The 10,018-nt window shown below is 42.0% G+C and overlaps 1 protein-coding gene across 1 annotated transcript; it reads right to left on the bottom strand.

The window, feature by feature from the left end:
* Positions 1-201: 201 nt before the first annotated feature.
* LOC116272613 (CCR4-NOT transcription complex subunit 1-like) lies at positions 202-9,225 on the bottom strand. The gene is made up of 6 exons (XM_031661362.1): positions 8,953-9,225; positions 7,687-7,814; positions 5,019-5,259; positions 2,466-2,585; positions 1,015-1,137; positions 202-766 (listed from the first exon to the last, which is right to left on the bottom strand). Exons 1-6 carry the CDS (start codon positions 9,007-9,009, stop codon positions 611-613), a joined length of 825 nt encoding a protein of 274 aa, XP_031517222.1. The 5' UTR covers positions 9,010-9,225; the 3' UTR covers positions 202-610.
* Positions 9,226-10,018: the final 793 nt, after the last annotated feature.

Here is a 10,018-nt window from a genome sequence, read left to right as displayed (position 1 = left end):
GCTGAGGCGGAGAATAAGAACCGGAGTGAGGAGCTACAGTGAGCGCTGAGATCAGCCACTGCACTGCCAGCCTAGGCTACAGAAATGAGACTCGTCTCAAAAAAAAAAAAAAAAAAAAAAAAAAAAAAAAACAGAAGAAGAAGATGATTTAAACAGCTGAGAGGTGGCATGTGCCTGTGGTCCCAGGTACTTGGGAGGCTGAGGTGGGAGGATCGCTTAATACAGGAGTTTGAGGTTGCAGTGAGCTATGATTGCACCACTGTACTCCAGCCTAGTCGACAGCAAGACCTTGCCACTTAAAAGAGAGAGACCACAAACAAAGCAATTGCTTTGAGATAATTCAAAAGGGAAAGTAGTGGTCTCTAACAAATGCTCCTGAAACAACTGGATATTCACATGCAAAAGATGAATTTGGACCTCTATCTCACACCAGATACAAAACCTTAACTCAAATGGATCTAGTATGTATCATAAATAGTATAGGACTTTGGACTTAAAAAACATTGGACCATCTTAAACTGCTGTAACTTTCACTGAACCTCTTCTTCCACAAATCTACAATTATTCATATAATCCAATTCAAAGACAGTCATATTCATTCATGTACTTCTTACCCCGCACAAGCTTGCAGACAGGCCAACATTGTCGCCAGAGTTTCTGGAGGAAGTTGAGCACTTTTGGGCTGGTCTTTTTCTGGGGCAAGTCCACCCAAAATAGAAGGACACCGTCTCTTTAAAAAAGTCATACATGCCTGGATAAAAGGCTCCTGAGGAAGAGAAAAGTCTCTCAGTGTATTTAAAATTGATATTAAATGTTTTTGGATTAAAGATAACTACCAAGCACTATAACTAAAATCCAAAATATATAACATCTGCATTGCCACTTCAAAAAGTTGTTTCTTTTAAATTTTTCTACTTTTAGTTTATTACTGCTGCACAAATTTTGAAACTTGCACTTTAGTCATTTTAGCCACCAAAATTTAAGAGGAAAAATAAATGAACAAATCCTGCTTACCCCATGCTCTCGAATTTTATCTGTGAGCCACTTATCAAGTTTGAGGTATTCACGACGTGAAGCAAGTGCAGCAAGGTCAATAACAAAGGCAAATGGAGTACCATTTAGCAGCATTGACAAGGCCTAAAGGACAAAGCATATTAGAAAAATGCAAGTGGAGCAATTAAGAAACTATCTCTGTCCCACATTCTGTTTCTTGCTTTCCACAAAGTTCAAATAAAACACACTGCTAATACTTCCTTGGTCACAATTTAAACAGCTTAGCACAATTCGGTGGTAACATTAGTCATTATTTTCTAAAATAATGATCACATTTTAAAGGTGAATACATGACACTACCTTCCAAACAAACTTTACCGTACTTTTTAAAATAACTAAACCTAGAGCAGAATAAGACTCAAAGCATGAATAATTATCCCTACCCATTTTTCAAAATCTAAACACAGGTTTAAGCACAACTACATCACCAGTACATTAATGCACCTAGTGATTAATAATATAGAGTCCACGCTGTGCATGGTGGCTCACGACTGTAATCCCAGCACTTTGGGAGGCAAGGTGGGTGGATCACCTGAGGTCAGGGGTTCAAGACCAGCCTGGCCAACATGGTGAAACCCTGTCTCTACTAAAAATACAAAAATTAGCCAGGCATGGTGGCAGGCGCCTGTAGTCACAGCTACTCGGGAGGCTGAGGCAGAAGAATCACTTGAACCTGGGAGGCAGAGGTTGCAGTGAGCCAAGAGGCGCCACGACACTCCAGTCTGGGTGACTAAGTTTCCATCTCAAAAAAAAAAAAAAAAAAGACACAGAGTAATTCATCAAAAGATCCTGTTGATTCTCAGAGAGTTGCTTAAGCGAAAAAACATGCCTAGTTTCTCCAAAAACTGCATCTAATATAACTTATGAGAAAAGCTAATTTTTCACTATAAAACAGCTTTACAATATATGGAAGATCAATCAAAAACACTTTTGTCTACCTAAAGTCACTCTCCTTCCTATCCTTTTCAAGAAACCTCTAAATCTCAACTCATTCTAGGAGTTAGTTACATGTGAATTATTCCTAGAGCATCTTTGTTACATAAGCATTTACTTTTTTTCCTTTTTCTTTTTTTTTTTGAGATGAAGTCTTGCTCTGTCGCCCAGGCTGGAGTGCAGTGGCGCAATCTTGGCTCACCACAACCTACGCCTCCCAGGTTCAAGCGATTCTCCTGCCTCAGCCTCCTGAGTAGCTGGGATTACAGGCGTGCACCACCACGCCCGGCTAATTTTTCTGTTTTTAGTAGAGATGGTGTTTCACCAAGTTTTGGTAAGGGTGGTCTTGAACTCCTGACCTCGTGGATCCGCCCACCTCGGCCTCCCAAAGTGCTGGGATTACAGGATTGAGCTGCCGCGCCCGGCCTTTATTTCTCATTAGTAAATAAATTGGTGTCACCCTGTCCTGCTGAACTCACCTTCAAGTCCTGGGCCACATCAAGTATTCGAGACAATTTGGCCTGATCATACTGCTCCCCTCTCATGTACCATTCTGCCATTGCATGCATGATAAGTTGGCGAATTGAGGGAGACTGTCCCTAAGAAGGGGAAGAAAGATTAAATAGATATACCGCTAAACACTGTGATAGATATTATTACAAATGCCCAGTTAATTTTACTAGAACTTGTATAAAAATCAGGTATACCTGTGCTGACATCACGTTCAAGCCTCAAACTATGCAATTACCATGATATTCTTTATGGCAAAGCCAAGTTACCTCTACATATTCCAAATAAAGCCTGTTCCTAAACTTCGGTCATACAGTCATTCATCAAACAACTTATCTGTCCTATATTAAGTCTGCCTATCATTTTCAAAAATAAAATGTGAACTAGATTATGTGAACATGAGGTTACATAAAGTTTACATAATTACTTAAAATGCAAATTACTGGTATATGAATAAAAACAAAACAGTTTGAGGTAACTATTTCTCATGTTGCACAGTATAGTGTTGGATGTATCACTACTTCTGGGAATGGCACCTGTACACACATTCTAAATCTTATTTCCACAAACAAGAATCTTTGATTTTTTTTTATTCCATTTCTTTTTTTTTACTGGCAGGTAGACTGGTTTTCAGAAATAACCATGAATGATGCAAATAGCTGGAACTCAGTGAGTATTTATCATAGAAGCAACAGCAAGATCATTACTATTGCTATGTCCAAGTAATATCCCAGTTAATTGTCCTAGAGTGGCAGATGGTCTGCTAGAACAAGTATTCAATCACAAGTGAGGAGATGCAGCTTGTTTACCAGCCCTTTCTACCTCACAGCTTTGGTGAGAAAGGAATGAAGACCATCTGGACTGCAAATGCTTGGTTAAATGTTTATCATGCATTTTGTAAACTGTTAAGTCTACAATGTTAACTGAGTCTCTAGGAAAGGAGGAGAAACTAACTGAATGACCTAGAACTAAGGCTATCATTTTTCACTTACAATAAAGAGCCTTATTTCATTAATTTGTAAAAAGCACTTGTATATAATATAAACTATTACAAGAATGGGTAAAGGATAAAAAGTAACTAAAAAGGACACCTGAGGTAAAGACAAAGAAAAATTTTTTTTTCTACATGTATCATATAATGTAGGATATTAGCTTGGGAAACTTGGCAAGACTCTGTCTCTACAAAAATCCAAAAAATTAACTGGGTATGGTGGCATGTGCCTGTGGTCCCATCTACTCGGGATGGCTGAGGCAGGATGACTGACTGAGCCCAGGAGGTTGAGGCTGCAGTGAGACATGGTTGCACCACTGCACTCCAGCCTAAGTGACAGGGCAAGATCCTCTCTCCAAAAAAAAAAAAAAAAAAAAAAAAAAGTGGGGGAGGGAAAAAAATCAGTGGACAAAAGAATACTTACTTGCCAAACACATTCTACAAAATTAGAGGTGAAAAGCACAGGGGCTTGAAAGGCATTTCAGCACAAACTGAAATAAAATGTAAATGTTGGATTTAGATAAATTAGAAAAGAATGCTAATTGAATTGATCTGTGATCTTCTTTCATTTCCCGTGAAAATATGACATCAGTACCTTCTACCTCCATGATAGATGTTTAAGTTCCTTAGTATAAAAAGAAAAGGGATGCCCCAGCAATACAGACCTTTCTTAATACTGAAATTATTAAATATTGGCCGGGTGTGGTGGCTCATGCCTGTAATCCCAGCACTTTGGGAGGCCGAGGTGGATGGATCATTTGAGGTCAGGAGTTCGAGACTATCCTGGCCAACATGGTGAAATCCCGCTTCTACCAAAAATACAAAAATTAGCCAGGCAAGGTGGTGCATGCCTGTAATCCCAGCTCCTCAGGAGGCTGAGGCAGGAGAATCACTTGAACCCAAGAGATGGAGGTTGCAGTGAGCCAGACTGCACTCCAGCCTGGGCAACAGAGCAAGACACCATCTCAAAAAAAAAAAAAAAAAAAGGGAAAGAAAATAAAATCATTAAATATTATTTTGCGGCCGGGCGCGGTGGCTCAAGCCTGTAATCCCAGCACTTTGGGAGGCCGAGACGGGCGGATCAAAAGGTCAGGCGATCGAGACCATCCTGGCTAACACGATGAAACCCCGTCTCTACTAAAAGATACAAAAAACTAGCCGGGCGTGGTGGCGGGCGCCTGTAGTCCCAGCTACTCCGGAGGCTGAGGCAGGAGAATGGCGTGAACCCGGGAGGCGGAGCCTGCAGTGAGCCGAGATCGGGCCACTGCAATCCAGCCTGGGCGACAGAGCGAGACTCCGTCTCAAAAAAAAAAAAAAAAAAAAAATATTATTTTGCCTCCTTGCTTTTCGGATCTTATATTTTATTCCTCACATGATTCTAACAGATAAAACAAGTTTTATGACAGTATGACTTCTAAAGTCATAATAATTCAGAGATGTAAAAAGAAAAATTTCTCTGCTTGAGCTTCCTCAACACTCTGAAAGTCAATTATTCAGATGAAAAAATGGTAAGCACAAGGTCACATCTTACCTGCCCATGCCATGCATAGTGCAAAATAATAGCTGAGTTAGGATGGTTTCCAAGGAAAATTGGCATCAGAGTGGAGATAAGTTCATGGCGCAAGGTATGCCAAGAGGTGTTAATTTGTAGTAAGGCCAATACCAGCATGTCTGGACAGTGTTTGATAGGGAAGCTGAAGAGCTGTTTGACTTGCTCATACTGCCCAACCTCTGCAAGCCTCAGCAGAGATTCAATCAAATCCAAGCTCTTCCTAACGAGAAAGGAAGAAACATGCTTTATCAATGAACATCCAAGTATACAGATTAATTTTCAAAATAAGTGATAACAGCTTGTAAGCACAAAACCAAGTTGGTGTCATGTTTTAATATTAGAAGTTTGGGCCAGGCGCGGTGGCTCAAGCCGGTAATCCCAGCACTTTGGGAGGCCGAGATGGGTGGATCACGAGGTCAGGAGACCAAGACCATCCTGGCTAACACAGTGAAACCCCATCTCTACTAAAAAATACAAAATATTAGCCGGGCGTGGTGGCGGGCGCCTGTAGTCCCAGCTACTCGGGAGGCTGAGGGAGGAGAATGGCATGAACCCGGGAGTCGGAGCTTGCAGTGAGCTGAGATCCGGCCACTGCACTCCAGCCTGGGCGACAGAGCGAGACTCCGTCTCAAAAAAAAAAAAAAAAAAGAAGTTTGAAGTCCACAGCACTCTCTTAAGAATTATTTTTGCCCCAAGAGGTTGAATCTGGTTGACTTTAACTGAGCCTGAAGATCTAACTCTATCCTCAGCCCATGAAAAACATGGGGATAGAGAATGAAGTAAATACCACAAGAAAACAAGTAAGAGAATAACATGGGGTAGACTAGAGAACAAATGCTATATTTCTCTATCAAATCAATGGCAAAAAATAAATTTAAAAGAGAGAACAAAGATAGATTTACAGAATAAAAGAAACTATGGACCGTGTCTGGATTCTCAATCACAGAAAGATTAAAAGACATTTTTGAGCCAATTGAAGAACTTAAATGTAAATAACTAGGTATATTAAGGAACTGTTATTTGTTAAAGTGATAATGGTATTTAAGTTTTATAAAAATGGAAAGAGGCCTTTATCTGTTCAAATAAAATGAAGAAGAAATACTACTATACACATCAGACTCATAAGGAAAAAAATAAGCAAGCTTACAAATCTAATGTTGGCTACCACCTAAGAAAAGGACACACCACCACCAAAAAAAGTAAAGACAATTATTTGATCAATAACAGAAACGTGTTCTGGGAGGGTATAGATAGAAAAAAATTGAAGATACATTATGAACTAGATCCCGTTGGGGAAAAATTCAGGCCACGCTCTCTCCCTGTAGCCCTGTGTACTTCAACAATGATGAAAGTACTTGTACCATTCTTTCTTCACACATTTGCAGAGAGGAATGATGGGACAGAGTTCCAAGAGAAACCTGATCTAGACACTGGGCCGGACTAAGATTCTACCTCGAAAATTTGAAACTAGAACTCAGAGAAACTAGATACTTTAGCTGAAAAGTATTAGATTTGGCCAGGTGCAGTAGCTCAAGCCTGCAATCCCAGCACTTTGAGAGACCGAGGCGGATGGATCACTTGACGTCAGGAGTTTAAGACCAGCTTGGCCAACATGGTAAAACTCCATCTCTAATAAAAATATAAAACTAGGCCAGGCGGGGTGGCTCACGCCTATAATCCCAGCACTTTGGGAGGCTGAGGCGGGCGGATCATGAGGTCAGGAGATCGAGACCATCCTGGCTAACACTGTGAAACCCTGTCTCTATTAAAAATACAAAAAATTGGCCGGGCGTGGTGGCTCAAGCCTGTAATTCCAGCACTTTGGGAGGCCGAGACGGGCGGATCACGAGGTCAGGAGATCGAGACCATCCTGGCTAACACGGTGAAACCCCGTCTCTACTAAAAAAATACAAAAAACTAGCCGGGCGAGGTGGCGGGCGCCTGTAGTCCCAGCTACTGGGGAGGCTGAGGCAGGAGAATGGCGTGAACCCGGGAGGCGGAGCTTGCAGTGAGCTGAGATCCGGCCACTGCACTCCAGCCTGGGCGACAGAGCGAGACTCCGTCTGGAAAAAAAAAAAAAAAAATACAAAAAATTATCCGGGCGCGGTGGCCGGTGTCTGTAGTCCCAGCTACTCCGGAGGCTGAGGCAGGAGAATGGTGTGAACCTGGGAGGCGGGGCTTGCAGTGAGCTGAGATTGTGCCACTGCACTCCAGCCTGGGCAACAGAGTGAGACTCCATCCCAAAAATATAAAATAAATAAGAAAAGAAAAGAAAACTATTATATTTGACAGGTTGGGCACCTTGAGCAACTTACAAATCAAAAAAAAGGCATAAGCTCTACAGAGAAGAAATCTCAACATTAAGGGAGAAAGGAGGAAGTACAAACCTCTTTCCAACATTTGATACTTTCAGATTTGATGCTTTTAAAAGAACACCTAAGGACAGACCCTACAAGATATAACTAACGATAGGGACTGAAAAATAAGTTATCCAACAATCCCCTCTATAAATACTTTAAGATAAGTAGGGTCACTAAAACTACTGCTTCATTTAAACCTGTTAACTATGTATTTGGCTTACTATTAACTTTATATTTCACAAAAGAAGAAGTAATCCTTTAAATGAAAGCTGAATCAAAGTGTTTACCACGTGGCAATTTCTCGATTGTCATCCTCTGGTGGTGCTTTCAGAATATCAGTGGCAACAGTATGACAGGGATAGTCAGCAAAACAGAAGATCTCTGGATTTATAAGGGAATGTTGAATGAAGGAGAGCTGCAATGAAAGAAAATGCTTACCACCATAAATGACTGTGAATGCTATAAAATCTGAAATGTTTTCATTAGGCTATTGTCAATCTTAAGGTTATCAGCATGGCAATTTCCCTTTTAAAATCTTAATTATGGCCAGGCATGGTGGCTCATGCCTGTAATCCCAGCACTTTGGGAGGCCGAGGCGGGCGGATCACGAGGTCAGGAGATCGAGACCATCCTGGCTAACATGGTAAAACCCTGTCTCTACTAAAAATACAAAAAAAAAAAAATTAGTCAGGCGTGGTGGCGGGCGCCTGTAGTCCCAGCTACTCAGGAGGCTGAGGCAAGAGAACGGCATGAACCCGGGAGGCGGAGCTTGCAGTGGGCTTGTAGTGAGATTGCACCACTGCACTCCAGCCTAGGCGACAGAGTGAGACTCCGCCTCAAAAAAAAAAAAAAAAAAAATCTTAATTACTTGCCCTTTGAAAACCACACATAGGCCGGGCGCGGTGGCTCAAGCCTGTAATCCCAGCACTTTGGGAGGCCGAGACGGGCGGATCACGAGGTCAGGAGATCGAGACCATCCTGGCGAACACGGTGAAACCCCGTCTCTACTAAAAAATACAAAAAAAACTAGCCGGGCGCGGTGGCGGGCGCTTGTAGTCCCAGCTACTCGGGAAGGCTGAGGCAGGAGAATGGCGTAAACCCGGGAGGCGGAGCTTGCAGTGAGCTGAGAACCGGCCACTGCACTCCAGCCTGGGCTACAGAGCGAGACTCCGTCTCAAAAAAAAAAAAAAAAAGAAAACCACACATAATTCAGACACATGAAAGGTGCACAATGAAACCCTGTGTGGATTCTCAATCATAACTGTTAAAAGACTTTTTTGGGCCAATTAGGGAAACTTAATGTTGCCTTGGAAACGAACACATCATTAAACTACTGGGAAAACACCTTGACAATTACAGCTTAAAGGAGTCTGACTAGTACTAAAACTATGATAATATTCCTTCAATACTTATGACAGTCCTTGCTTTTCTGTGCTATGTATAACATATTCTACTTTACAAGAATATTTCAATCAATGGGTAGATGGCACTACATATAGAATAAGTCATGTTTTATCCCCCCTTCTATAGCTAAATACCACTCACTCACTCACCTGGCCTTCAGCATGTTTCCAAGGTCTATATATGAGGTCTACTGGGAACACTTCCATACCCAAACCCCTCTGAATGCCATAAACCACATTATGAAGTCCTTTACTGTCACGAATTTGAAATCCAGGATGGTCCAGTTCATAAGTTACTTCCTTGAAATTCAAACTCGGATTCTAAAAAAGACCAAAGCAGTTTAAAATGTAATGAATGTGTGTATATTTTGATACATTGTCCAAAAGGCCATATTAAATCTGAAATTCAATTTAGATGTTCCACTTACAAAATTTTAAATGTGAATTTTAAGAAACCCATTCTTTTTTTTCTTTTTTGAAACAGAGTCTCACTCTGTCACTCAGGTTGGACTGCAGTGGCATGATCTCAGCTCACTGCAACTTCTGCCTCCTGGGTTCGATAGATTCTCGTGCCTCAGCCTCCAAAGTAGCTGGGATTACAGAAGTACACCAACATGCCCAGGTAATTTTTTTTAATTTTAGTAGAGACAAGTTTTCGCCATGCTGGCCAGGATGGTATCAAACTCTTGGCCTCATGTGATCCACCTGCCTCGGCCTCCAAAGTGCTGGGATTACAGGAGTGAGCCACCACCTGGCTTATTACACACACGACCTCTTAATATCTAAAAGTTCCGGCCGGGCGCGGTGGCTCAAGCCTGTAATCCCAGCACTTTGGGAGGCCGAGACAGGTGGATCACGAGGTCAGGAGATCGAGACCATCCTGGCTAACACGGTGAAACCCCGTCTCTACTAAAAAAAATACAAAAAACTAGCCGGGCGAGGTGGCGGGCGCCTGTAGTCCCAGCTACTCGGGACGCTGAGGCAGGAGAATCGCTTGAACCCGGGAGGCAGAGGTAGCAGTGAGCCAAGACCCCGTGATTCCACTCCAGCCTGGGCAACAAGAGGGAAACTCCATCTCAAAAACATATATATGTATATGCTTATGTTAGAATTTTTGTTTGAGCCCATCACTGGTTACATTTTTTTCATGAAAATTTTGTTTTAGGCCGGGCGCGGTGGCTCAAGCCTGTAATCCCAGCACTTTGGGAGGCCGAGA

Source organism: Papio anubis, unplaced genomic scaffold, assembly GCF_008728515.1.
Source record: "Papio anubis isolate 15944 unplaced genomic scaffold, Panubis1.0 scaffold1375, whole genome shotgun sequence".
Classification (NCBI taxonomy): domain Eukaryota; kingdom Metazoa; phylum Chordata; class Mammalia; order Primates; family Cercopithecidae; genus Papio; species Papio anubis.
Note: the sequence above shows the minus strand (reverse complement) of the source record. Positions and strands in the feature narration are given on the sequence as shown.

Bases quoted from the DNA above. Each gene is read 5' to 3' on its own strand.
- LOC116272613 (XM_031661362.1), bottom strand. From the start codon at position 9,009: ATGGAAGTGTTCCCAGTAGACCTCATATATAGACCTTGGAAACATGCT. The intron at 5,260-7,686 runs GTAAACACTTTG...CTTTCTCGTTAG, and splicing joins AATCGAGAAATTGCCACGTG to GAAGAGCTTGGATTTGATTG. The intron at 2,586-5,018 runs GTAAGATGTGAC...TCCCCTTCTTAG, and splicing joins ACTATGCATGGCATGGGCAG to GGACAGTCTCCCTCAATTCG.